The sequence below is a fragment of the Papilio machaon genome, chromosome 20 (assembly GCF_912999745.1).
Source record: "Papilio machaon chromosome 20, ilPapMach1.1, whole genome shotgun sequence".
Classification (NCBI taxonomy): Eukaryota; Metazoa; Arthropoda; class Insecta; order Lepidoptera; family Papilionidae; genus Papilio; species Papilio machaon.
The window spans coordinates 2,719,526-2,746,485 of NC_060005.1; the positions used below are offsets into that span (position 1 = coordinate 2,719,526).

Genomic DNA, 26,960 nt, shown 5'->3' on the forward strand with positions numbered 1-26,960 from the left:
GTCAGTGTACCGCTGTGTCTCCTGACCCACATTAAACACACCGACCGTTACCTTGTCGATGTGAGGCTAATAGCCCCGGAAAAATCAATCATTTATCGTGAATACTTGATTACAACACTTTATGTAAAAAAACTGCACACTTACATGTACTTTAAAACAAAATAGTTTTATTATGTTCATATACATTCAGGAATTTAAAATTAAAGACGTATCGGGCGAGAAAAAGGAATGGCTTCCAGCAACGCACTTATTAGAAATGCGTAATCGCTGCCCTTAAGGATACAAGAATAATTGCATATATAATTAATTTGTCTGGCTTAGCTAAATAGTCTAGTTTAAACAATGAAGATTCTGCTGTTATAATAAAAGAAGCTAAATGAAAATAAACAGTTGAAAAAGTTTAAATTTTTTATTGTTTTTGAACATACAGCATGAAGGACTTACCTCAAAGGCAAATATATTTAAATGTGCTATTCAAAGTTTTCCTGTACGGTACTGTTACCTGTACGGTTATTTCAACACCATAATTGTGAAGATATAGAAAAATACCGGCAAAGGACAAAAAAATAGCAACATAATAGCAACAACTCGATACTGTTTATTTTTTAAAAAACCATAGACAATCATATAACATCCAGTTAGATCAAAATCAAAAGATGTTTATTAAAAATCAAAGACAACATTGACAGCAGGTATTTATTAAAATATATAAATGTCTTTTATAAATTATACACTATTATATTGAAAACAACAGAAATTACTGATTTAATTCAGTCATATTACTACATTAAAAGTATAAATACAGCTTCAAGTGTTTTTACATTGATTTTCTTAAAATACAATTCAGTGAAAGTTTGTTTATTCCACACATATCTTTGTTATATAACAATGTTTTCTTTCACAGTAAGATCGTCGTATAATGGAATATGGAAATCAAAAAACACATTGGTACATTGGCGGGATCGAACCTAGACGTGTGAATTTCGGTCCGGTCTCGTCAAGCGCTCAACAACTCCGCCACGGACGCTCTAATACACTAAACATCCTTAACTTTAAAGTAAGATGTAACCTATGTCCTATAATACAAAGAAAGTACATATATGTATACCAACAATAAATAGTAAACATTCTTCGTCATATAGAACTCAGCTTTCTTTAATCTTATATTTGGCAAGAATATACAATACAAATTTAATTTTAAATGAATAGATGCAAGTAAATAACTTTATTAAGATTCCCTTTTGGGTATTTGTTTTAAATAGGAGTATTGACAAAAAAATATAAATAAACCTAAAAATAAGTTTCACTCTAAGGCCTAGCCTATTTGTCCATAATGCAATTGTAGATTAAATCTTATGTGAGCCATTAATATTAAAAATAATAAAAAACATAGTCAAACTAATTATTTTTAAATTGTTTAAACTTTCGTGAGACATCATAATTAATTAATTAAGAAACGGCTTAACTCACGTTCGATCGTCCGGTGACGGCACCGACTAGTTTCGGACCCATCGGGGATCCATCTTCAGGGCGAGTGTTTAATCCGTCTGTCTAAACTGTCTCCCAGTGCGAGACGCGACGCGACCGTGAAGTCTTCGGATTAAACACTCGCCCTGAAGATGGACCCCCGATGGGTCCGAAACTAGTCGGTGCCGTCACCGGACGATCGAACGTGAACTAAGCCGTTTCTTAATTAATTAATTATTTTTATTCTATTATAGTATTTCATAGTGGATGTCCACTGTAAAAACAACTGTGCATTAACCTAACAAAAAAAAACATCTAACTAGGACTCCAATATGTGAAACAGCGCCATCTATCTGCCGAACACGAATTTATAAAGGAAATAAAGTCGTAATTTACATAAATTGCTTTCTGTTTTAGAATGAACTCAACATTATCAAAAAAAATAAGCGATGTTAAAAAGTTATGGCAAGTTAGATTTCAACTTATTATACTTCTTATGCCCATTGTTATATATTTTGTGCCAATGTAACTAAATCCTATAACACTCGGGGGAAGAATACAAATCACATTACATCTCACTCGTTCAAATCTGTCGAGTTGTTTAAGCTCTAGGCCGTCACAATAAAATTTACATACATAAAAACAAACTTACATATGTCAGTTGGGTAAAACTTTTTTCTCTTTTTTCAAAATTAATGAGAGGGACAGCAATATGTTTTAGTAAAGTTTCTTCAGTAAAAACTGGATAAAAACATGTTAAAATCTATGGAATATCTTTTCACATAACATGGTGAAAGCCTTCAACAAATTTAAGATACTTCTCATGTCGATCCGCATAGTTATCTAAATTATTTCTCATTTCTTCTATAAACTTTTTTTCATGTGTCAACATTACATTGAAGAGGACACTTGAGTAGATACAGTTTGTGTCATATCTCACTGTCTTAGCTTGCTTCTGTCGTTCGTCATAAGTACATTTCTTACATGTATTTCTAACCAGAACTCCATTACTCTTTGTCAAACTAAAGTGTTCATAAATAATTTCAATAATTTCATGCACAATAAATCTTCTGTGATACCACAAAGTTTCATGTTGTTTATAAAACTGTATTAATTCATTATTAATTGCCAGTTCATGGAAAATTATTTCCAATTTTCGACATATGTAAACATTGTCTAATATACAAGAACAGTTCTTAACTGTATGATACAATAATAAATTAACTAAATTACTTTCAGAATATGCTAACAAATCTTCTTCAGATACTTGTATAGTTGAATCAATCGGAAAGTTAGTGGCTAGAATCTTCACAAGAACTTTTCTTAAGTTAAGATTTGTTGTGAATTTCTTCCATGATTCTTCATTCAGTGAATAATTATTTTTTATACAAAATTGTCGGTAATGAAAACAGCTGTAATCTGAGACATTCTTAGCTGTCCATTGCTCGGAAAAATTATATTCCTTTATGTATTGATTGTTTATATCGAATAACGGATTATCTAATGTCTTTAGTTTGTTTACAAACCACATACGATGATTCCAACTGTGATAATTGTTTGGACTCCTGTCCGATGCTTGGGTACAAATGTTAAACTCTTCATTTATCACATCTCTAATACTGTTTATTTGCAATGACTTATCTGTAAGAGGAAAAAAACATTTTGCTACAAAAAAATCTACTAGAATTCAGTTCTAGTCAGTCAAAATAATAATGGAAGCTACTAACTCATTTTATGGTCATTTAATATCCTTTAGTCTAAATTTATTAAGAGAAATCCACACTAGTGTATTGAGTTGAGGTATGGCAGTTAGACAAAGAATTATTAGCTGACTTGGCTGGTACCTAATAGTAACTATTTTTTTTTTTTTTGGATAAATTTAAATACGTCATGCTACAACAACTCATGTCATACCTGCAAATATAATATTCAGAAGCCATCTCCTGTATGCAAAGGCATCATTGCATTTTGGTTTCCTTGATATTACTAATCTTGTGAAATGTAATTCGTTATAATTGTCTAACATAGATTTCTCTACTAACATACGACGTTTATTCCATAACGTACTTAAGTCTGGATTAAGCAAAAGTGTTACATTCAGTAACTTAATCATACGATCAGAATTCAGTGATGAAACCTTGAATACTTTACGTCTTCCCTTAGGACAATATCTATCCATGACTTCAGAATAGCAGTACATGTAAACATGCTTGATACACCAAGATTCTAAACCGAGACAATTTTCTAAATACAGAACAGGTGACTTGTTTCTGAAGTTTGTATCCACAGGAACAATATCGAAGGATCGTCTGAAAACAAAGACAATGATGAATATATTTATATTGTGTTAAAACAAAGTAAAAATCGGTTGAATGGTTGCCAATTTGTAATACTTACAACTCAGCAATTCTTGAAAATACCGCATGAATATCTTTGATTATTCTCTCTACTAAAGCAAATTTATCGTCTTCCATTTTAATAATGTTATCTTGATTACTTGATTTTATAAAATTCAATACAGTTTTATGTAAACAACAATTCTAACCCATTTTAATGTTTACGTACCTTAACAGAAAATAAATGACGACAGGACACCATACCACAGATACTACGGATGAACTGTCAATGTCAAATATTTTTCCAATCATTATGACCAATTACTTCTTGGAATACAAAAATATTTTTAAGTTCAGGTGAGCTACAAAAATATAACGAATTTGATAAATTCTGGTTTGTTTAAATGAATAACTCTGAATCCTAAATTGAATCTTTGGACAGCTGATGCCGATATTTGGCTGACATGACATCTTTGCTTATGATGTGTCAAACGTCAATTACGATCAAAATATTAAAGGAACATTAGTAAAATATAATTTAAGCGAAAAGTATTCCATTAAATTCAAAGTAATTTTTATATAAAGGCTTAAAAAATGGTAATTTGAATGCATAACTCCAGCACTTTGTAATGAAAGTGATAACATTTTATAGGTTAATTTTAAAACTTATTGTTTCAGAGCGCAATATTTAATTTTCAAAGCTTGTTATCAGTGATTTTGTTATTGATATGCACCTGTGCTTACTTTAGATCTTTTTTTCCTAGTATTATGGATCGCAATAAAACAGGGTAAGCACCTAATAAATAAAAATGAATCATTTGAGCTTGTCTGTAGGATTCAATTTTTAGAAAATCAAATTATAATATTTTTGAATGATTTTATAGCCTGGTAATGACACCTGTTAGCCAAATTCAGCCAAACCAGCAAAATTGAGTTCAATGTCTAATAAAATTTATTTGAAATGAAAATATAGATATGCAATGTTTCATGAATATATTGTAACCAATTAATTAATTTAAATTGTTAAAGAGGTCACAAATGTAACTAAATTGGTCACAGACAGTTAGTCAGTGTATTTAAGGTATTAATTTACAATAGTTGATTATCTTTGTTGCAGATTTCTTGGCACCTTTTGGAAATGTGCAAGAATTGGTGAAAGAAAATCTCCTTATGTGGCAGCGTGCTGTGTCTTAATGGCCTTTACTATATTATTCCTAACTTAATTAAATATGTAGGTAATGTTATAATTAATATATTTTTTATTCCATTGTCATATAAGTTTTTTTATTACCAACCATAAAAATTGGATGATACAAAGGGAAAAATTAACCCCCACAATGAACATTTGCATTTTACACAGTCTGTTCCATAGGCTCCACCAGTGAAATTCACAATATCACTGTGGGTTTTGGCTGCCTAGTTTTTCTTTTTTTGCTACCATCTTGCTTTTTTTTGAGATATTGACACATTTTCATTGACTTTGAAAAATTTTAAGAATCGTCAGGGCTTGAAAGGACACAATGATAGTTCCTAATAATGAATGACATAGCTTTTTCCATTTTTTTCCCATCATATTCTCAACTTTCCTAAATATTATCAGGCAAGAATGCATCCACTATTGATGAGCTTCTTTCAGATCCCTACAAATAATGGTACTTAACATCAAGTGAAACTATTATTTGTTTAACTATTAAATTTAATCAGTCAGTGGTTAAAAAAATCTTTTCCTCCATATAAATCTATATATATAAAAGAAAGTCGTGTTAGTTACACTATTTATAACTCAAGAACGGCTGAATCGATTTGACTGAAAATTGGTGGACAGGTAGCTTAGAACCAGGAAACGGACATAGGATAATTTTTACCCCGTTTTCTATTTTTTATTCCGCGCGGACAGAGTCGCGGGTAAAAGCTAGTTTATATTAAAATAAAAGAGTTATTTTGAGTTAACCTTTATTTTAAAGTTTCTTCATAAATAAAACAAAATAAGCATTAAATATCGACATTATCCACAATTCAAATGTTGTTGCTGTATGTTAAGTTGGAGATTTTCTAAAATAACTATCTTTTTGAATTGAAACATGTCAGAATAGGCTATATTTTGCATTAAGTTCACACTGCGAAAACATTTACATAGAAACATGTTATCTCTCGTGCTCTACATGAAGAAAACTAAGACATATTTTATGTGAATGTTTTGACAATATGAATTGAAGGTTATATACAAACATAACTGTTATTTATACATCCAATAATTCCGCACAAGCATGTTAAATGCATCAACATGTTTGATAACTACTTTTCACAAATCCAAATCTTTTTCAAGCTTTCTTATTAATCAATGTGATGTTCGCATTATGGAATAAATAGTTAAAAACTTTATAATTCCATAATATAAAAAGGTTGCCAGCCCATTTAAGACAATGTCTCAACATGTGTCAACTACCGTGTCTTACTTATGATTCAAAGATAACGCTGTCAAGATGATATTCTTAACATATTTTCTGACTGCCTACAGATCAAATCCTTGTCGGTCTGTTACATAATTTAGTTTGACTTATGTGCACCCAATAAGATAACTTTGTCGTTCTTTAACAACAATATAAGAGTCACGGCAGTTGAAGAAAGAAGTTATAAGAACATCACAGCAAACATTAGAAGATACTTGTAAAAATATAAACTGTCTTTGAAGCATACTTACATGAATTCAGGCAACTATTAAATAAACAGGCAAAAACATTTATTTATACTAATGAATGTTGCTTTTTAATAAAAATATCTATGAATAATATTGAATTCTGTGTAACTTTTCAAACAGTACAATGTTAATTCCTTGTAAAATTTAGTGCGTCGGTTTTTTTAATTTTTTTGTTGTGATTATTGTGCGAATAATCGACATAGAATCTAATAAATTTGGTAACTCATTTTGCAGTGAATTTTACATTGTACACAATGTACATTAACTTTGGTGGATAAATAATATTAAACCTAAAAAAAAAATATTAGAAATAATTAACCAAATAAAAACAATGAAACGTTCGACTTAAATGTCTTTTAACAGTAGGTTAGGGCGACATCTAAATAATAAAAAGCCCTCTAAGTGTGGCAATACTAGATTAATATCTGAGTTTGATCGAAACTGAATGTCAAGAAATAAAGAAATTACACATTTTTACATTATCTATACATTCTCTGACATTCAGTATTGGAAGCATTCTTAAAAGATAATACGTGAAGTGCTAATTACGCAGATAAAATAGTCTAAGAAAAACATATAAATAAATATGTAAAATCAAATTAATAAACATAATCGTTATTTTAGTGGAATATAGCGACGAGGCATTTTAACAATTATTCATTTTTACTACACACATGCTAACATTCAAGCTATAAAAATTAATCTTCCATTCGAAAAATTAAAAAAATAAAATGTTCTCTTGAAATCGCATCAATATGCGATAATACTGTTTCTTGAGGGACATACAAATTATTCATTACAAATAACTAACCTCAATACTTCGATAATTTACATCAAATTCAAAATATTGCTTTTCAAACAAGTATATCGAGATGACAAATATCCGATACAAATACGTAAATAGGAGAAACTTACGTCTAAAAATGGGATACGCAAGCATAAATTACGAAGCAAAGTTATAGTTAAAACACGACAATAGAATTTTCAAACTACACTAAAACGTTACACGTAAGCCACGATCAATATATATGTTAGATTTGAAATATATTTTATTTATTTATTATGCGTCAACAAGTTTATATAACGAGTCTGTAATCACATCACAAGCTAAATATATAAAACGGCTAACACTGTATCTATTTTGTAATATTGCTACAAATTGAGTCTCAGTACCATTTAAATCTTATAACAATCCTCAGTTACAACTGACATGATCTCCAACATTCAGGGTTACGAAGGAATTTATTAAAAACGATACTAACGAAATGGTAAGGTTTTATCTTATACTAGCTTTTACCCGCGACTGCGTCCGCGCGGAATAAAAAAAAATTCATACAAGATAAAAAAGTTCCTATGTCCGTCTCCTAGTTCTAAGCTACCTCCCCATCAATTTTCAGTTAAATCAGTTCGACCGATCTTCCAGTTTTAAATAGTGTAACTAACACGACTTTCTTTTTTATATATATATATATATATATATATATATATATATATCTTATATATATATATATATAAGATTTAGCGCTAAAAATGTAGTATACATTATTTAATTTGAAACAAATTTGTTATAATTTATAATAATAATTTTTTAGAGATAGATATATACCTATTATATGATATAATTCAAAATATATTTAATTATTGTAATAACGCGATCAATAACGATACAGTAATAGCTTTAAAAATGATATCAATATTGTTATATTAATATTTATTAAGAATTCTACACATTATCTTCAATATTTGTGATATAGACTCAATTGGTAGCAAATACGTAAGGCTTCAAACATTTACTAGTCGTTCATAAATTATCAATATTGCACTCTATATTTTCATTTAGTAATCTCACCAGCACATAGATACTTAGGCCATCAGTTGACATAGAACTGGATTTTACTAATGAATAAATAATTTCTTTATTATAATTCATCTAAGATACATTAAGATAAAAATATTGATTATTTCGTACTAGATAAAACTAAAGATTCATATTATATAGGTTACAAACACACTAAAGTTACAACATCTGCCGGCCATTGACTAATCTGGCGGCGTTTTCAACATACGCGTAACATTTCAATAGCAACAAGGAATACATCACAGGAGCGTCCTCCGCCACTCTCATCTACCGCCGGCTCCAATCGAAACCATCTAAAAAAATTAAAGATAAAAGATAAGATCACACAAAATATAGGCGTCAAATGGAAGATATTCCGTGTTTCGTCTGATGAGTGTGAATTCCAGAGCCTTAATTTTAGTCATCTTTCCCTTCCCTTATAAGGAAAAGAGGCCTAATTTTAGTCATTTTCCCTTCCCTTATAAGGAAAAGAGGCCTAAATTTAGTCATCTTTCCCTTCCCTTATAAGGAAATGTGTTGGACCGCAGTCGCTGAAAACGAATCATCTACTCCAGAACTAACCCTGATGCTGACCACGATCCTCAGACATGAGGAACCGACTCTAGAGAGAGATAAGGAAATGATGGGAACGGGAATTGATTGAGGAGGGAACGTATAGGAAGGAAAAATATTCTTCTGTCTCTTCTCCTTCGATTAAACTTAAGAAACATATCTGCAATTGCGGATATATATGGGTATACGTTTCCGGTGGCCGCTTGCTCATTTGCCACCTTATAATATAAATCAAAATGTTTAATAGCCAGCAGATGGCGCTGTGTGATAAAAATTAAACGATGAATATAATTTCCAAAACAGCATAGTCTCGCTAAAGATAAGTTCAGTCATCAGCTGGCAGTATATTCAGTAAGTACCAGTGTTCAGTAGTGCGGCTGGTGCAGCTGGTGGAGCTGATGCAGCGGCGAGTCCCGCTCCGGCAGCTTGCGCACTTTCATTGTACCGTCAGCACCGCACGAGAACATGCGCCCGCAGTTGTCTGTAACAACCGCATTATTCACACACTGCATACTGCAAATAGCTGTATTTATCTTACTTCCTTAACCCAAACTGACAGATTTACCCACGCACCAGTTTAGAAAATACCTATTAATTTTACTTTTGAAGAACCCCATGTCGTATTTGAACGGAAACACTGATATCAGCAAATTGTTTTACTTTGCTTTACGCAAGAACGTAGATTCAATACGTATCAAACATCGACTATAAAACTATAGAGATATGCAGTATGTCGAAACTTTCAATATTAAAATTGTGGTAGGGATATAAACTCGTGTAATTCTTGTGCTTTTTTCTTACTCAACTTTAGCATTATCAAAATTGTTGTCGACTTCGAAAGTATGACCTATTTACTATAATTGTGTGTTGCAATAAATGTTGTTACCGATATGTATTTGCGTGACGCCCTGTCCGATGTGTTTGAAGAAGGAGCTGCGAGCGTGTTCGCCGGCGAAAGTGTGCAGCAACTGGTGCGTCGCCAATGAGAACACCTGACGTATAAATAATTCAGATATTAATATACCACTGATATACTTTACATACATAAATTAACACTTTAACGTCCGAGCGGGATTAAAAAAATACTTAGTAAATAGCCTATGTCTCCCAAATTTCGTCAAGATTCGTTGAAGCGTTCTGGAGATACCTTCTAACAAACATCCATCCATACGTACATCCAAATTTTCGTATTTTTAATATTAGTAAGATTCACAAGACAGTTTAACCGAATTCATCTTCATAACCAAAAAAAGGCACGTGAAACGACGGAGTAATATAAGAAATTTGTGTGAAGCGTACTTTGATATCGCCATCGGCGGCGCCAACCGCGTAATAGTCCTCGCGGGGGGAGAGCGCGACACACTTGATGGGGGCGTGGTGCGCGTGCAGCTTGTGCCTGGGGGCGCGCGCGCGCAAGTCCCACACGAGCACGTCGCCGCGTCGTCCGCACGACACCAGCGCGCCCGCACACCCCGCCCACGACACGCACGCCGCCCCGCCCTCGTGACACGTCCACGCTACACACATCGTACACTTCACTATACACACATCAAATCACTGATACACTGATTAACTTTTAATTATAGATGGAGAATTAAAACAACAGCTTTTGGATTTTGATTTAACTAATTATTGAGTTTAATAATTTTATTATTAATTTACATGGTTCTTCTCTCACCGTTATAGTAGAAGAGAGCGAATTTAGTGTTATCGCCAAAAGTAATCATTTAATATTGCCAGACAAATGACTTATTTTTCTACTAATAATTTATGTTTAATATATTTTTAAACAATAGCTCTATTTTAGTAGTTTCACAGAAACACAAAGTTCTTTTTTATTTAAAGTAATAAGAAGTGTTGACACACAAACTACTTGGTACCATTAGAACGTAACCTTTTATTTTCTCCCTGTACAGTTCTGCATAAAGATAATCTGGAGTTATGTACATTACTTACAAACAACAAGTGCTTTCTTGATAGGCATCAGCGTGTCCCATATGGCAACATTCTTACTCTCCGAACTGTGCCCAGCTGAAAAATGATATAATAGTAGGTTATAGATATTTATTGTCAATACAAACAAAAATATATTAAAAAATAAAATTACCTGTGGCAACTAAACTACAGGAACCGAGGAAAACGAAATCGCTTATTCCTTTACTATGACACTGATGAGTCTGTAAAATAAAACATACTCATTAATTGCAAGTAACTATGTTATAACTGTTATAACTCTATCACAAAAAAATATTAAACTGAAATTCCACAAACTCTAAATAATAGGTTTTCTATTAATTAAAGTGATAAAACAATGAAACCATTTTACGTTAAAAATGCAAAGCCACTCACAAAGAAGGGTCTGGGTGATGCGTGCGCGGTGGGCTGTCCGTGCGCGTTGGTAGCGGGCGGGTGCGCGTGCGCAGGCGCGGGGTGCAGCTGCCACATGGCGAGGTTGCCGTCCGCGTCCGCGGCCGCGAACTTGTTGCCGTAGTCGGAGAAGCGCACGCGCGTCACCTTGGCGAAGGCGCCTGGCGCACGCGGCGACCATACGCACGACGGATGGCCCCATTCCCATAGTTGAACCGAACCGTCCGCGCCGCCAGTCAAGTCTGAAAATAATCTTATAATCATAATCTATATCATAGATTGAATACACTGACTTTCGAGACAGAGTATTATTATTTTTAAACCGCGACTCCGTCCGAGCAAAATAAAAATAAAACTTAATTCGTAGCCTATGTGTTCTTCCAGACTTTATTCTACATCTATACCAAATATCAGCAAGCTCCATGCAGTTGTTTTGTAGGTACCGTGTAAAAAATCCATCCATCTAAACATTCGCATTTATAATGCTGTATCGAAGTAACACTTACATAAAGGTTGTGAAGGATGCGCAGCCATCCGTTTAATGTTGTCGATCTTATGTTTTAGCACCTGAATGTAATACAAACAAATTATTAAAATTTAACTACTAAACAAAATTGTTTTATTTTATACGTACGGTTAACAACCATACAATGTTACAAGTACAACAATAAATTATCAAAACACAAAGAATGCTGTATAAAGAAAAGAGGCGATGTTGTACAATGAATCTTACAACGATGAAACATGAATAAGTAACAAAACAAAACTGGAACAAAAAACAAGGTGAAGCGGCTACGAGATGATACCATACAAAAATAAACGACGAGCAAACTGGTAGAAAATAAAAACAACTCAATAACTCCAATGAAAGACGGCGAACTCAAAGAGAAAAAGTCACTAGACTGAAACAAAAAGATTTAAAAAAAAAAGAATTGAAGATGACCACTAGCGAGCCTTGCGAGTGCAACGGATAAGGAAGTGGGGGGTGTTCCGATGTGGAGGGTGGGGGGCGGGGCGGTGTAACTGACCGGTTTCATGAGGAGTTTGGAGCGATGCAGCACCAGACGACAATATTTCGCGTCGTGGCAACCCGGGAACTGCAGACCCTTTACCTGCGACCACCAATCGTTACGCGCACTCGCACACACAACAGACAGACAATTTTGTATATCTATTTGTTTCATAATATCAGGACGTTTAATTCATTAATAAATTCACTAACAACAATAAATGAAGACCAATAATAATTAAAATGAATGATAAAACAAAGAAAAAAAATTTTTTCGAAAAAAAATTACAAAAATTTACATCTCGAATATGGAAGAGAAAATAAATGCATAAATGGCAAGTGCTTAACTCTTATTGACATGATTATATATCGCACGATCTCCAATTTCATCACGACACCACGATATAGTACATTTCAAATAAGAATGGGCGTTTCAGTACCTTCAACCCGTCAAAATCGCTATAAAAATGCTGACTTCAACACAAAAATTATTTTTTTGAACTCAAAGATTTACTTTAATAAATGCCTATTATATATAAACATCAGATTTACAGGCTCTATTTTATTCTTTTAATTTAAGAGGTATGACGTCACAATATGGCGGTGGTTCACACACATTCTTATTAGAAATGCATCGTATAGAATAGAAAGCGCGAGAAGCGTCAGCACGCACCAGCACGTACACAAAACCATTACCAGTTGCCCGTGACCCGAAGCACTCTATCACTGAATATCTATTTAGTACTGTATAAAATCGGCCGCATAGCTCAAGTTAAATTAAAATTTAATAATTCAATCAACTGCTTTAATAAGTGAGTGAGGTACTATAGCCATGGTTGACCTTTGGCCCAGGGTTTGTTAAGTTAATTTCTTCACGTCAATTGACAGATTAAAAATTCAAGCATCGTTGAATATATCTCAATCAATATTCCTATGTTGCTTCCGTTGAAATTATAAGTATCCATTTTTCCCTCACTCAGAGTAAAGATTATTAACTTCATTCCAATTATCTGTCGCAAATGATGTAATACCATCTTATACCGTTTCAAATTATTTTAAAAAGTTGCAAAAAAGTTTTCAAGCAGTTAGTTAAAGACACGAGATACAGTTTGGTATTGCTCTGTATGTCAGAGTGACATATTCAGTGGTACAGTACTGCGGTAGTGAGTGCGTTAGTGTATGCACGTACTGTGGTGACGTACGCCTCGTGACCTGTTAGCTTTGTGACGCTTGCCCGCCGCTCCTGCTGACATAAGTTACATCTACTAATATACACTATAACCTTGAAACTGCTGACGTCATACTAGTACGATGTATTGTTGTGTCTTTTTCAGATAGAATGAGAGACAATATGTTTTCATACAAGTATGTCGAGTGGAATGTCATTATTTTTAACTCTCCAAAGCATTAGTTAAATTGTTACAGTTGGGTCAGTAATTTATTTAAAATTAATGTGTGAAAAAACATTTATTTTTAGAATAGTTAACGATTTAAAAACACTTTACATGAACCGATATGTTGAGGTTATGTTTTAACGTAATGTGATTTAAAAAAAGCAATTTGTTCGTGGCAACAATATATAATGTTAATTTGAATAATTTCGATGTTATTTTATATATAACTTCATATAAAGCTCTTTATTAGTTTTGTTATTCTGTAAAACAAAAAATACATTTAATATAAGTTATTATTGTCATGCACAGAAGTGTATAATTTTGTAATTTTAATGTTCTACCAATATATAATAATAACAATCAAATAGTAAAGACTTACGACGCTAGCTCCGCGGCCGGTCTGGCTGGCCATGCCGACGGGCATCTGCGGCGCGTTGGGGTTCAGCGGGGAACTGTTGCCCGTACCCGGCACTGAACTATTGTTTGGTCTAACAAACAAACATTTCATTCAACTTCACGACGGATAACTGTATATTTAAAAATCAGACAAACCGATTTATTAAAAGACAAGACTCGATTTTGAAAACAGAAAAAAAGACACAGTCTTAGAATAACTTAATTATAGAACTATCCTTCATTGATTCCCAATTTTATGAGTGCGTGTATGACAGTGTGTACCTGTCGTGGTGCTGTATGAGCAGGAAGCCGGTGTCTGGTAGCGCGGCGGGGTCCGCGGCCAGCGCCAGCAGGTCCACCTCGCACTCGTCCTCCGCCCAGCTGGCGCCGCCGCGCAGCAGCAGCGACACGTCCATCTCCTGCACCTCGCGCGCCGTCGCCACCGCCAGTAGACCGCCGCCCACCTAGCAATACACCACATCACAAGTTACACAACATTCATCTTTCCATCTGTATTTATTAATCAAAAATCAAAAAAGTCTACCCTCCAGATGTGTGCATTTCTAGATTGACCATAGAAGATTTGGTGAAATGTTTATCGACAGAGTTCATTATATTACATTTACATCACAGAATATCGCTCAAAGGTAGAATCTCATATAATCAAATGAGGAGAGGCAACCCCCAAGAAGTACCCGATTGAGACAGAAGGCGGCGATGGAGTCCTGTTCCTTGTGTATGATGCGCACGGGACTGTGCAGGTCGTCGTCGGCGCGCGGCTGCGGCACGCACCCCCCGCGTGTCTCGCCACCCCCCGCACCCGCCGCACCCCCCGCACCGCTCTCCGCCGCCACAGACTGCGCGCGCCGCCGCGAGAACACCGCGCGGATGAACACGTCCTGTCACATAACACATATTAATAAACATCAAAATATAAAAAAAAAACTTTAAAATAAATTGTTTATAAAAACGTTTTACCTGAACTTGTTCCTGTCTTACTAAATAGCTCCAAAGCCGTCTCGCGGGCGCTGCGCTGTATAATGCAGAGTTAAACGGGGTGTTGTGTTTCTCCAACAGACATCTGCAACAAGATTGTTTATTATTAAAAAGCAAACAAGTGAACACACTTTATCACAAACACTTTGAAGTGGTGCGGTAATGTGGGTTTAAAAAAACATGTGATTCAATAAACATATAGCGCACGTTAGCATGTGAACGTATTGTACGTACACCCGTGCATATGTACGCTGATATAACGGGTTGTACAATTACCTTCAAATCATTTTTTTTTAGTATACTAAGCTTAAATATAGCTAATTGATTCGGTTCATGATCTAAGACTACATTCACCAGATTGCTAGACTTTACCTGTACTTATTGATAGGCGGGCCGGCAGTGACCTGGTCAGGGAAGCAGCCGGGGATGTAGTCCTGCGGCGGCGCGCGCGCCTCCAGCGCCTCCGTCAGCTGCTGCTGCCACTGGTCCACTCGCCGCAGCGCCCCGTGCACCATCGGGCTCGTCGTGGCTAGTTCTGAAGAATAAAATATATTCCACGTCAGACTTTAGTGTTGATAGATTCAGATAAACTTAAAAAGTATGAAAGCTTTTTCACGTTTAATCAATAACCTTTATTTGCCATAAATCACTAGAAAAGTAAAGATTTCAACAAAGAATAAATTAAATTTTTCCATAGGCTATTTTCCTGTGATCTCATTTCTTTGCATTTTTTGCGAGTATTATTTTTAAGATAAAAGAGAGACGTCACAGTATGGCACATGTCCATGCATACCTGACATCTCGATGCCGCACAGCTGCAGGAACTGCTGCAGCTTGGTCTGCGCGAGTCGCAGCACCGCAACACGCATCACATACCACGAGTACGAGTCCGGGTCCGAGTGCTCCGTGTTCGCGCCCTTGTGTCTTTTCTCCGATCTAAACATAACACTTCGACCTTAGAAAAAATATCTTTTTAAACTAGATTTCAAGGACATAGATATAAAAGCTACTTATTATCACGAAATTATCCAAATTACTCTAATTATGTAGTGCCATACAGAAAAGCGCTTAAGTCTCCAGAAGTTTAGTATAAAAATATGGAAAGAAGGAAACAGTTTTGTACTATAGTCCGGTCGCGGAGCAGGAAGAATTTCGTACAATGACCTCTTTACCTACTGACAGAGGTTACAAACATTTTTGTATTTAGTGCGGTTTACATGAATTATTTGAAGGAGAAAGAAAAATTACCAACTTATAAAATATAGTTATTATTATTATATAAATCATTTATTTAGATTTAATAATACAAGTAATAAAAATCTAGACAAGTATCTAATAATAAAAAATCAAAAATCAGAATCCGATTCCTCTGTTTCGGAGTAACTGTTACTTTTCTCTATTGTTCAATTTCGAGAAGTGAAGAATTCATTTGCATAATATTTTAAAACCAAAAAGTAATTATCGGAAAGCCGGCAATAAAATAGATGATGTTGCCTGCACTTTCGTCTTTCAAATATTCGTTTCGATTGTTCATTTCGAACTATCCAATAATTAACCTTTTCGGTAATCCTTCTAACGGAGCCCATAAAATTTTTATTATGCAAACAAACAAACTAAAAGTTTACAATCCCTGAGGACGGCGGCCTTTGTTTCTGTGCGAGCGAGATTAATTGTATTTACGCGGGAGTGACAGAGACAGGTAATGCGAGTTCAATGTACGAAATTCTTCGTGCTCCGCGACCGGACTATAGTATTGGACAGTAAAAGTTCAAAGTTTAACGAGTTGCATAAGAGCAAGGAAGTGTTGAATACTTGTTAGGGTTGGTGTCAAAGATGTCATCATCTTCAGGCTCGCTGCCGCTCTCCTCCGCGTCCTCTGCGCCTGACTCCGCTGAGTCGTAGTCGTTGTTCTCGGGATCTTGCTCCATCGTTGGCTGATTTAATTTCAAAATATTTTTTACGCACAATCGCGGAATGTCGTAAAATAATTAGGTTATTTATGATTCATCATCATCATCAGCTCACTATATGTTCCGACTGAGGGGCTCTGAGCCTACCCTAAGTTAGGGGTGACTAGGCCAATAGTTAACCACACTGTTAGATTATTTAACAATCTTAAATCACAACACAACTAAGCATAATTGGATTGTAGCAAGATGTTTTAATAGTTGAAAACATAAGAGCCTATAACTGTTGCATGTACCTTGGTCAATAGGAAGGTCAATATACTGCATTGGGGGGGCACGAACTGCTCCCTGTAAGTGGGGCGACCTTCCTGGATGTGTTTGGGTGCAGCGGGTCCCATGCCCAGCAGCCGCATGTGCAGCAGCGCGCGCTTCTCCCGCAGCGACGACCACACTGACGTACCCTCCGCACGCTCTACTAACTTCGGCTGGAAATTATACTATTTATATTACTACTTTTTCCTGTGATATTGATGTTAAAGTTTTCAAGAAAATAATATAAAACATATGTACAAGTTTGTAAAGGAATAAAGTATCTTAATTTATGTACCTGAGGCGGCGCAGGTGCGGTCGTAAGCAAGCGCCTAACTCCGCCCCCAAAGAGACGAGCGTGCGCGCGAGCATCAGCAGTGTGCGCGGCGAGGCGATACAGCAAATGTGCATCTCTCGCAGCCAGCGCCCAGCCCAGCAGCGCGAGGTACACCGCGCAGAACGCCTCCGCCAGCAGCACCGCCAGCCGCGGCGAGTCCTCCTCCTCCGCCGCGCGCAGTGCCAGACCACGCAGTGCAGACACGCCTACAGACAACGGACACAATCAATAGCTATTATAATGTTAAAAGAATTGTATGAAATGCAATGCTGTAATTTCGTTGATATACAGAAGTAGTAGAACTTGTTACTGTATGCATACTTTTTTACAATTGAATTTAACTTTAACTACCTGGCCATTTATTTGGAGGGGTAGTGACGGACAATTCTTCAACAGAGTACCGTCTCGGCCGGATTAGAAGATTTGAAGTTCCTGGCGTTTCTGCAATCATTCTAATAAACAAAAAATCAAGATAAAATTTTTGATAATTTTCCAGAAACTTGATAGACTGACAACGCTAGAGTCATACCCGTCGTGGTAGTGGGCGTGCTTGAGGCTGAAGGTGTCGGAGTCGCAAAGACTCTGGTAGATGCAGGCGGAGAGCGCTACGGCCAGCTCCCGCAGCGTGTGCAGCAGACGCGTCGCCGAGCCGCCCGGCACGCCCAGCTCGCCCACCGTGCCCAGCATATCGTGCGCCACGCACTACGTCAATTTTTACATTTTATTACGCGCACTTTTTACTACATCATTGCAGACGACCTTAATTTAGAGAAACACAACAATTAGGTCCAAAATTAACGCATTTACATAAAGATAATGCAAGAAATTAATAACAGAAGGGTCTATACGTGTACTAATTATGACCTGCAGATGTCGCACGGGGTCTGCGACTACGGTGTTGTTAGCGGCGACGGCGGCGGCCAGCAGCGGCAGAGTGGTGGGGAAGGGCAGCGGCGACAGCAGCTGCTGGTGCTGCTTGTCCTGCCCCAGCTCCTGCAGCAGCAACACCAGCTCCATGCGCACCGACGCCAGCCCGCCGCCGCCCGCGCCGTGCAGCGAGCAGTACGACAGTAGCGTACGCAGTAACGTTTCGTTCGCTGCATTATCAGTTACGATATCGTTTTACAATTACGTTTAAATTTTTTGTTTTTCTTTACTAAGATTTGAACGTGTTTTTTTAATAAAAAATACAGTACAATGGCGAAATATTACCCATGAGATGAGATTTTGGTGAGACATTAATTCGTAAACTTATTATTCGACCATCGGTATTAACTATAGTAGTTCATTTTACAATTTGAAAGATAAATAAATTTCGAAATGTTATTTACCTTTGAGCCACTTGCGGCGCCGCACTGCGCGCTGCACCTTGGCCTCAAAGTCAGCCTTCTCCCGTGCGAGCAGCTGGTGCAGCGTGGGCCGGTCGGGCAACGGAGGCGGGTCTGCGTCAGCGCACAGCAGCTCACCGCCCGCACCTCCGCCCGCAGCCGCGTACCCGCACAGCCGCCGCAGCGCCTCCACCTCGCGCTCCAGCCAGATGTACAGCTGGTAGCGCAGGTGACCGCCTAAACAATATACGTAGCACTACATGCACCAAAATTTATTTCAAAGAAAAAAAAGTTATAATTAGATTGAATATACCCGCAATTAAAAAATATATTTGACCCATTCAAACCTTTATAATTTATCCAAAATTAATTTTCTCTTACCATCGACTTCAAATCCAGTGGCTAGTGTACTGAGCTCCTCCATCAGGATCTTCAAGCAAGCAACGAATTTCAACTGCTGGGCCATGATATCTACAGGAGGGGTCTCATCTTTCTGGTCTTCCAGTCCATTCTGTATCGGTTCCTCGGGCTTGTTTATTTTCATTTCCAGCGGCGGAGTTGAAGCACCAGATCCTTCAGAACTTAAAAAAGATAATAGCATTAGATACAAGGACAAATTTTTCTGATCTATGACTTAAGGAGTAATATAACTTACTCTTTGTCTTCGTTGTCATCATCCCAAGAGAGAACAAGGTCATCGTTTTTGATTGTAGTGACCGGGGCGCCCCAGTCCACTGATGAGGAACTCCATTCCACATTCTCTTCTTCCTCTATTGAAAATCGACATATATTAGTCTGTTACTCTTACCTTTGATATATTTATTGGTGACACAAAAATCGTCACTAATTTTACATTATATGTTTCAATTAAAAAAAAAATACATACTTTTCGCTGGTGTGTTTTCTACAATCTGTCCTGTATGTATGAAAGTCTCTTCAACGGAAGGGGCGGACACTGGTTGTCTTATTTTCTCATCGCGCACTCTGGCGGGCAACTTGGACAACACCTCCAGAGCGAGCGCAGGACAGCCCGCCTTGAAGTGGCCGTGCGCAGTTTGGAAGTACAGCCGTCGCTCTAGACGGGTAATACCTTCGTCTGCTTCTTGCTGTAGTAGCGCTAACGTACCACCCTATAGTACAAATATTGAAAATTTCAAATTAAAAAAAAATAATAACCGGTATGTGAAAGAGTGCAGGTTTCTTGTTTTTTTTTTACTTTTAAAATTAACATAGGTAAAGGTACTAAATACCAATTAAGTAAATTTAAAAACACTTAAAAACAGGTGAAAACTGCAAAAATATTAGGAGGAGAATGTGGCTTACATATGCCTCCTATGTAAACTAACCCATAATTTTAACTATTGGTTCACCTGCGTGGGCAAATTGTGTCGCTTGAGTCTTGGATGCGTGCGCAAGTATACGTAGAAGTTGAAAACGCTGGGCACGGGCTCATCAGAGTTGTTCGCTGCGTGCAGTCGGCCCGCAGTGCGCAACAACGTGTCCAACGCAGCTCCGTACCGACGAAGCTCCCACAGCGCCATTGAGCGCACGAATGGATCCGGATGCGCACGCTCCAAATCTATCTCACCATCTTCTGTCTCACCCCTATAATAAAGATGTAAGCTAAAAAATACCGCCTTCATCAAAACAAAGAACACTATGTTAAAGTGGTACTTACCCTAGTACTTCATCCATAAGCAATTTCTGTAAGCTGGGCGGCAATGTGCTGTCAGATTCGTAAAGGCGGGCGATAACCATTGCCAATTGTAAATCTCCCAAGCGGGTTATCAGTACCTGCAATTCTCAAGCTATTGTAACTACGAAATATTCATAAAAAATGTCAAGTAATTCTTATTCCTCCAATACATTAGGAAGTAATTTATTTAAATAGACGTTTGACCTCTAAAGCGTCCTTGAGAGCGCCACCTAGCAGGAAGAAAGCAGCGGCGTGCTCGAACCTTTGCTTGCCGAGTAACACGAACGCGTTCTTCAACGCTGCCTTACGCCATCTATCCTCCGTAAAATCATTGGCGAAAAACTGCAAGATAAAAATACAAAATTATTCTTTATACTGCATACTACAAAACTTTTTCTTTGCAAGAATATAGTCAGAGCTTTATTATATTAGTAAAGTACTGTACTAGGTAATACATACGGAAGTCATTCTATCGTCTCTGTTGGATCGGAACAGTCCCCAGAGAAGCATGCGTTTCTTCATAGCGAGGTAGTACAGCGCGGCGTCCATGGGCTCCTGCTTGGCCATGTAAGACGCACGAGCCAACTTCTCTACGCACGTACGCAAGAGGTCGCCTCGGACCCACCATCCCACACCTGAACACAACATATAACTATGACTTATTGTCTTAGTAAATAGTAATATAGTAGGCTTTGTTCATATTATACACTAGCTGTCGCCTGCGAATCCGTCCGCGCGCAGTTAAAAAAAAAATTAGCAATAAATTAAAATTGCGACTATAATTTGAGATTTAAACTATCCTATCTCTCAAGTTGGATCGAACTGCACATAGTGTGCGAATTTTATTATAATCGGTTAAGTGGTTTAGGAGTCCATTGAGGACAAACATTGTGACACGAGATTTATATATATTAAGATTATTCGCCGATCTGATAGAGGCGCCACCTACCGCTTTTATTGGTTAATATACATTTTCAATGTGCATGTGGTAATATTTACCTTATTGATCTTGGTCAGAAATAAGTTATGAGTAAAAATAATGTTTGAAAGAGATGGTGACATACTACTAAAGGTATTATAAAAGATTTTTCTATAGTCTTCTATAAAAGTGTGGTTTAATAAAAACGATAATTTACCTAGTTCCCTCATTGTGGACCACTTGGGCTGTCCCTTAGTGTACCCGGGCACTAAAGACAGCAGCTGTTCGTGTGTCTCTGAGTGATACGCCCACACAAGGTTGCAGGTGCCGACGCCGTCGCGTTGTAACGCCGCGCGCTGGGCCAGTGGCAAACAACGCAGTAGGTAACCGTAGTGTTTCATCGCTAGGAGAAAGCGTAGTCCGCAGTCGTCTAGTGAATCTGTATATGAATTATTAGTTACTTTTTGATTCGATGATACATCTCGTAGTTAGGAATTATTTTACTGTAGGCTATATATTTTTTATATAAAAGAAGGGGGCAAACGAGCAGCGGGAACACCAAGGCGTTCATCGACGCCCATGGACATCTGCAATACCAGAAGGAATCGCAGATGCGTTGCCGGCCTTTGAGATGGTGATACGCTCGCTTCTTGAAGGACCCTAAGTCGTAGCGGTTTGAATAAAATTATAGATGAAATTTAATTTACAAATCTATGTGAGATAACCACAAAATGAAACGCAATTTCACAATATTACTTTGGGGAATTTTTCGAAACACAAAAAGTTTATTTTATATAACAATCGGTACGTTCGAATCAACTTCACACAATCGAAAGTATACAAACGATATTACCAGGCACGAAGTCTTGGGCGGTGTTGTGCGCTACATCAAAACGTGCGTTGGCGGCGAACCGCTCTGCGAAGTCCGCGTCACACGTCGACACTGTGTCAGCCAGCGCTAGTAGATGCATCTGATCTAACGAGCTGAGCCCCGGCAGGTGAGTGTGTGTCAGGAGTCGCGATAGGATACGACCTGGTATGAAAGAACTAGTTGTATTCACACTTATGCAAGGGAACTTAACCTTTTGCTGGTAACCAAAGATTTAGTCTACTTGAGTATAACATCAGTATACCCAACAAAGATTTCGAATTTTCATAACTGGACAGACTTAATTCAATTACGACCATTTCTTGAGAGATTTTTTTGTTAAACAGAAGTCAAAAAATGTACTTATAGACAAAAATAAAATGTATAGAGAAAATATCTTATTTAATCGTCTTTGAATCTGGTTAATTTGTTGAGCATTTTTAAATGGTTACCTTGCCTAGGCCCGAAATGCGAAAGCGGTTGTCTTTCGGGCATCGAAGGCCGGCGGTCGACTCTATCTTCATCGCTTAATAATAGAGCATCTAAATCCTCTTCAGTTTCCATTGTTCCTTCGAATAATTCGTTGTAATCCTAGTCGAAAAAGGCCAATTTTAAAAGATGTTACGTGCTTAGAAAAACATTGGGCTCAGATGGATAAAAAGCGCTAACCAAAATTCTTACGACTATTATTTAAGTAATAAACGGATTATGTATGTGAAATCTTACCTTAGCTTCTTGTATAGTGGACGGATGATGAGGCGACTCTTTGTCGGCCACCAGCAATGTCCAAAGCGGCAATGGCGGTACCGACGTTAGTTCCGCGTAGTCTAATTGGACATCTTCCGTTATCTAAATTGAGTTTACAAGTTATTCTCTTTGCCAAGAACAAGACGGACCAGAATATTGTACAAGTTCCAATATTAATATAAAAGAAAGAAAAATATTAATTAAAGGAATGTAAAGGAAACATATTAAACTTCGTACAAACTGAAAAAGAGTAAAAAATTAATAAAAAAAACTAATGTGTATACAAACATGTTGCGTTCACAAACAATGACACCACGAGATGTGGGCTGACATGGTATTTGTAAGTCAGTATTTCACTTTGACATGGCGTAAGCTTAATACATGCAATGGATTTATGCTGTGAATGTGTGAAGTGCACACAAATAAATTACAACATTTTAAAGAGAATACACTTTTTTTAAATAAAATTTGAATACAAAAAGAAAATAATCATCCGTTGTAATATTTTTCTTACAAATTTTGTTGAAAATCATTTTTATTAGTCACCGCAGATTCTGTAGTTTTGGCGTATTGATTTACCTGTGTGACGCCATCTAGCGGCGAGGCTGCGCCGGCGGCGAAGGACACGGACAGCGTGCGTGACCGCGACCAGCCACGCTGCAACACACGCCACATGCACGCGCCGCCATATTGCGTACGTTCGGCCATATTGCGTACGCACCGCCATCTTGCGTACGCGACACGTATTGAGCATGCTCGGACAGCGATATGTCATGCGACAACGACCGGATTGACAACATTTATGGCCATACGCTTTTTACATTTGCAAACGCAATAATTGAACAAAAATATCTATGCACCTTTTTTGAACATTTTAGTAGACAATGTTAGTAGACATATTTTTCAATGCTACCTTGGCTATTTTAACTGGTTAAAAATTTTAAATATTTGAAAATTCGTACATTCCTACAAAACTATGTAATCGCCTTTCAAGTTTTTGTCAATGTCAAATAATTATAAACTTCAAGAAATGAAATTTTGAAAAACTGTGAGATGATAATGAAACGTGGCATTTGGTGCAAAATTGTGAATCCAAAGCTCAGGTGTTTGCAATACAAAAGCTTCCAAATGCGATCAGACCTTTATAAAACATGTAATGATATTTATCGGCGTATTGTACCATCAGTGTACAATAATTTTTTACGTGTTGATTGCACATGAGTTGTTCAAGCAAAATTTTGACAATCCTACGTAGATTAAATAAGGTATTTTTAATCATTCCTTAAGTTAGTCATACAAAACTAAAATACATTTGATAACGCGAATTACTAACAAGTTAATACAATCGAAACTTTGAGATAAGCGAAAACTTGATAAGAAAGAAACATCTCAAAATAAGAGTCCGATCCCGACAGACGAACTCCATAAGTGAGAAACTCCACTTACAGTGAAACGTCCATTGGACTCTCGCTTATCTATGTTCTACTGTATTATATTTGTAAATAGCTTATTTGTAATAACATCTATTGTTATAATTCCCTTGGACAAATATTTATAAGTTGGTCAGATATAGGTATAAAGGTTCATTTAGACATAAGCTGGAATAGTACGAACAATGCTCAGTAGTCGCTTCAACAAGACAAACGTATTGGAATAAATGAGAGCGGTATTCAGCTACTTATGTCATTGCTTGACATTTCGAACTGTGATTCCAGCTTATGTCTAAAAGAACCTTTAAGACTTCCTTAACATATCTTATGTATGCGAAGCGACGTTGAAACATATCATATTAAAGCTTATGTGAGCGTCATAGGAATCACATATCATTCATTAGGCCTGTAATGAACTCAGTTTGCAACTATTGAGGCCTTTATTTTACCTGTCTCGAGAGACTGTCCTCGTCGCCTTGAGAACTGCGATTTGCGTAAGACCCTCCAATACACCTATAATACAAATAATTTAATAAACATTATATTATGTCATTATTTGTCGAAATATAAAAAAGTCACTAACCTGACTAAATGAGCGAGTATAGCCTTCACCCATCGTATTTTCCCGCTGTTCAATAACTCCATCAACTGTTTAGGATGGTACTGCGGTAGAACTGGACAGGCCATTTGTGACGCCTCGAACAGCCCGTAGTCAGGCATGTAGTTTAATAAAGGCTGTTGGAGTTAAAAAAGATCTTACAGTGAATTATATAGTCTGTATTTGACTTCCACTTGAACGCTTGTTTTTTTTTAATAAGAGTAGGGGTCAAACGCCATGGACATCCTCAACGCTATAGAAACTGCAAAAAAGTGACCTGAAAAACTCTTTCTTCCCCTTTAAAAAAGTCATAACAAAACATTTGTTACAGGTGTTTTGACAGTTACTTAGACATATAGTAGAGATCGGTTGACCGATTTTAAAATGTTAACATACTTGAGGTTGATCGGATTGAGCTTTATTCCTTCTTCTAGCGTCTCGTTCCAGCAGCTGCAGGTTGATGGAGGAGACGCGCTGTAGATGTGGTGCTGACACGCGCAAGTCTGAGTCGCGGAGTGCGCGGGACTCACCGCACTCCTCTATTTCCTATAAACAAACATCATTGGTTTTTTCAATACAAAGTGCACATTATGCCTTTACAGGAAAACACTATTTTCACGTAACTATAAAAATCATAGATTTTTAACCTATTAATATAGTGTTTTATACAAGTTTGACGTTTAATCAAAATTTTCGATATGTCATTTTTGTATTGTAAATGACAACACTGAGAAAGTTTAACTCAACAAAAGGTCGCTACGAATCGCATCAAATAGATATGAAAAAAACGTAAGTTAGAATCAATAAAAATAACATCATTTTAAAAATCTTAATATTGACCGTAGTACCTGTATCTGTCCTGATGGTAATTGCTGGTTCTCAGGTTTCCATTGCGAGTAAACATGCATCTCCGAGTCCATCCCGACCACCAGTATACCGTCGCGCACCCAGGAGATCTGCATTGGAAGAGGAGGCAGACCATCTGCTGTCTTCAGGTCTATACGACGCAGCTGCATCCACCTGATCTCTTCCACGAACAGTGGTGCAGCGAGAGATGACGCCTTTCTTAATATAGGACGGTTGTTGTTTATTGATTCTTTCATTGCCTGAAATAAAACATTACTAACAATTCATTGTGTTCTTAAGTTGGCACGACGGGCAATAGACATTTCTTATTCCAGACGTGCCAAAACAAATGGCAGCTACCGTAAACAAAGCTTAAAAGTACCACCAGCATGAGAAAAATGATGAAAATTGTGGTAACTACCAAGATGGCGATTCACATTAAATATCTTTAGGAACATCGTAACAATATAAGAGAACCAATTTCAAATCCTACCTTTAAATTTGCCTGAGCAAGATCGCTGGAGACAGGCGTGAAGAGCAACACTCTAGAACCAACAGCAACTGTAAGTATATGTGAGCCGTCTTCTTTAGAAACCCAGTCCAATTGCACTAAATGCTTTTGTGTTAAAGGACAAGTGTTGCCATTCTCCATGATACTGCGTCTTAGTGATTGTAGTGTGCTGAATGATGGTACAGCCAACAGTCCTGCAGATTTACCAGAGTCGCCTTCACCGTTACGGTTGTTCCTACTCTCATCAGAAGATAGTGTTTGAAGAACCTAAAATATATACAGAAAATAATAATTTAGATATTTTTTTATTTAGAATTATTGACCAATAACTGCTTTATTAATTTAACTTTACTTCCTACCGTATTATGTAGAATCATTAACAGTATAACTA

At 36.9% G+C, this 26,960-nt stretch overlaps 3 protein-coding genes across 3 annotated transcripts in view; 1 reads left to right on the plus strand and 2 right to left on the minus strand.

The window, feature by feature from the left end:
* Positions 1–2,170: 2,170 nt before the first annotated feature.
* On the minus strand, positions 2,171–4,033 carry LOC106710021 (protein prenyltransferase alpha subunit repeat-containing protein 1). Its single transcript, XM_014501966.2, has 3 exons — positions 3,865–4,033; positions 3,382–3,776; positions 2,171–3,108 (listed from the first exon to the last, which is right to left on the minus strand). The coding sequence occupies exons 1-3, from the start codon at positions 3,939–3,941 to the stop codon at positions 2,246–2,248; spliced, it is 1,335 nt and encodes a 444-aa protein (XP_014357452.2). The 5' UTR covers positions 3,942–4,033; the 3' UTR covers positions 2,171–2,245.
* A 329-nt stretch (positions 4,034–4,362) lies between these two features.
* Positions 4,363–5,064, plus strand: LOC106710030 (protein kish-A). Its single transcript, XM_014501975.2, has 3 exons — positions 4,363–4,400; positions 4,482–4,591; positions 4,921–5,064. The coding sequence occupies exons 1-3, from the start codon at positions 4,398–4,400 to the stop codon at positions 5,024–5,026; spliced, it is 219 nt and encodes a 72-aa protein (XP_014357461.1). The 5' UTR covers positions 4,363–4,397; the 3' UTR covers positions 5,027–5,064.
* Positions 5,065–9,243: 4,179 nt separating this feature from the next.
* The window catches only part of LOC106709972 (dmX-like protein 2), a 35,432-nt gene continuing 17,715 nt past the window's right edge, over positions 9,244–26,960 (minus strand). Inside the window, exons 25-62 of the mRNA XM_045682926.1 lie at positions 26,552–26,836; positions 26,061–26,318; positions 25,609–25,758; positions 25,198–25,349; positions 25,064–25,127; positions 23,764–23,841; positions 23,164–23,286; positions 22,890–23,028; positions 22,423–22,602; positions 21,787–22,008; positions 21,110–21,285; positions 20,855–20,992; positions 20,633–20,748; positions 20,325–20,559; positions 19,841–20,084; positions 19,610–19,724; positions 19,336–19,535; positions 18,958–19,191; positions 18,491–18,723; positions 18,156–18,328; positions 17,978–18,078; positions 17,588–17,832; positions 17,277–17,465; positions 16,886–17,007; positions 15,867–16,009; positions 15,446–15,608; positions 15,056–15,158; positions 14,773–14,976; positions 14,360–14,541; positions 14,061–14,169; positions 12,307–12,390; positions 11,785–11,845; positions 11,261–11,520; positions 11,019–11,088; positions 10,868–10,942; positions 10,211–10,428; positions 9,798–9,903; positions 9,244–9,392 (exon numbers count right to left, since the gene is read on the minus strand). Of these exons, the coding sequence (XP_045538882.1) occupies positions 9,277–9,392; positions 9,798–9,903; positions 10,211–10,428; positions 10,868–10,942; positions 11,019–11,088; positions 11,261–11,520; positions 11,785–11,845; positions 12,307–12,390; positions 14,061–14,169; positions 14,360–14,541; positions 14,773–14,976; positions 15,056–15,158; positions 15,446–15,608; positions 15,867–16,009; positions 16,886–17,007; positions 17,277–17,465; positions 17,588–17,832; positions 17,978–18,078; positions 18,156–18,328; positions 18,491–18,723; positions 18,958–19,191; positions 19,336–19,535; positions 19,610–19,724; positions 19,841–20,084; positions 20,325–20,559; positions 20,633–20,748; positions 20,855–20,992; positions 21,110–21,285; positions 21,787–22,008; positions 22,423–22,602; positions 22,890–23,028; positions 23,164–23,286; positions 23,764–23,841; positions 25,064–25,127; positions 25,198–25,349; positions 25,609–25,758; positions 26,061–26,318; positions 26,552–26,836 (6,066 nt within the window). The 3' untranslated portion in view covers positions 9,244–9,276. The remainder of the gene's footprint in view (positions 9,393–9,797; positions 9,904–10,210; positions 10,429–10,867; positions 10,943–11,018; positions 11,089–11,260; positions 11,521–11,784; positions 11,846–12,306; positions 12,391–14,060; positions 14,170–14,359; positions 14,542–14,772; positions 14,977–15,055; positions 15,159–15,445; positions 15,609–15,866; positions 16,010–16,885; positions 17,008–17,276; positions 17,466–17,587; positions 17,833–17,977; positions 18,079–18,155; positions 18,329–18,490; positions 18,724–18,957; positions 19,192–19,335; positions 19,536–19,609; positions 19,725–19,840; positions 20,085–20,324; positions 20,560–20,632; positions 20,749–20,854; positions 20,993–21,109; positions 21,286–21,786; positions 22,009–22,422; positions 22,603–22,889; positions 23,029–23,163; positions 23,287–23,763; positions 23,842–25,063; positions 25,128–25,197; positions 25,350–25,608; positions 25,759–26,060; positions 26,319–26,551; positions 26,837–26,960) is intronic.

Bases quoted from the DNA above. Each gene is read 5' to 3' on its own strand.
- LOC106710021 (XM_014501966.2), bottom strand. From the start codon at position 3,941: ATGGAAGACGATAAATTTGCTTTAGTAGAGAGAATAATCAAAGATATT. The intron at 3,777-3,864 runs GTAAGTATTACA...CTTTGTTTTCAG, and splicing joins TTTTCAAGAATTGCTGAGTT to ACGATCCTTCGATATTGTTC. The intron at 3,109-3,381 runs GTATGACATGAG...TTCCTCTTACAG, and splicing joins TCTGAATATTATATTTGCAG to ATAAGTCATTGCAAATAAAC.
- LOC106710030 (XM_014501975.2), top strand. The intron at 4,592-4,920 runs GTAAGCACCTAA...TCTTTGTTGCAG, and splicing joins ATGGATCGCAATAAAACAGG to ATTTCTTGGCACCTTTTGGA.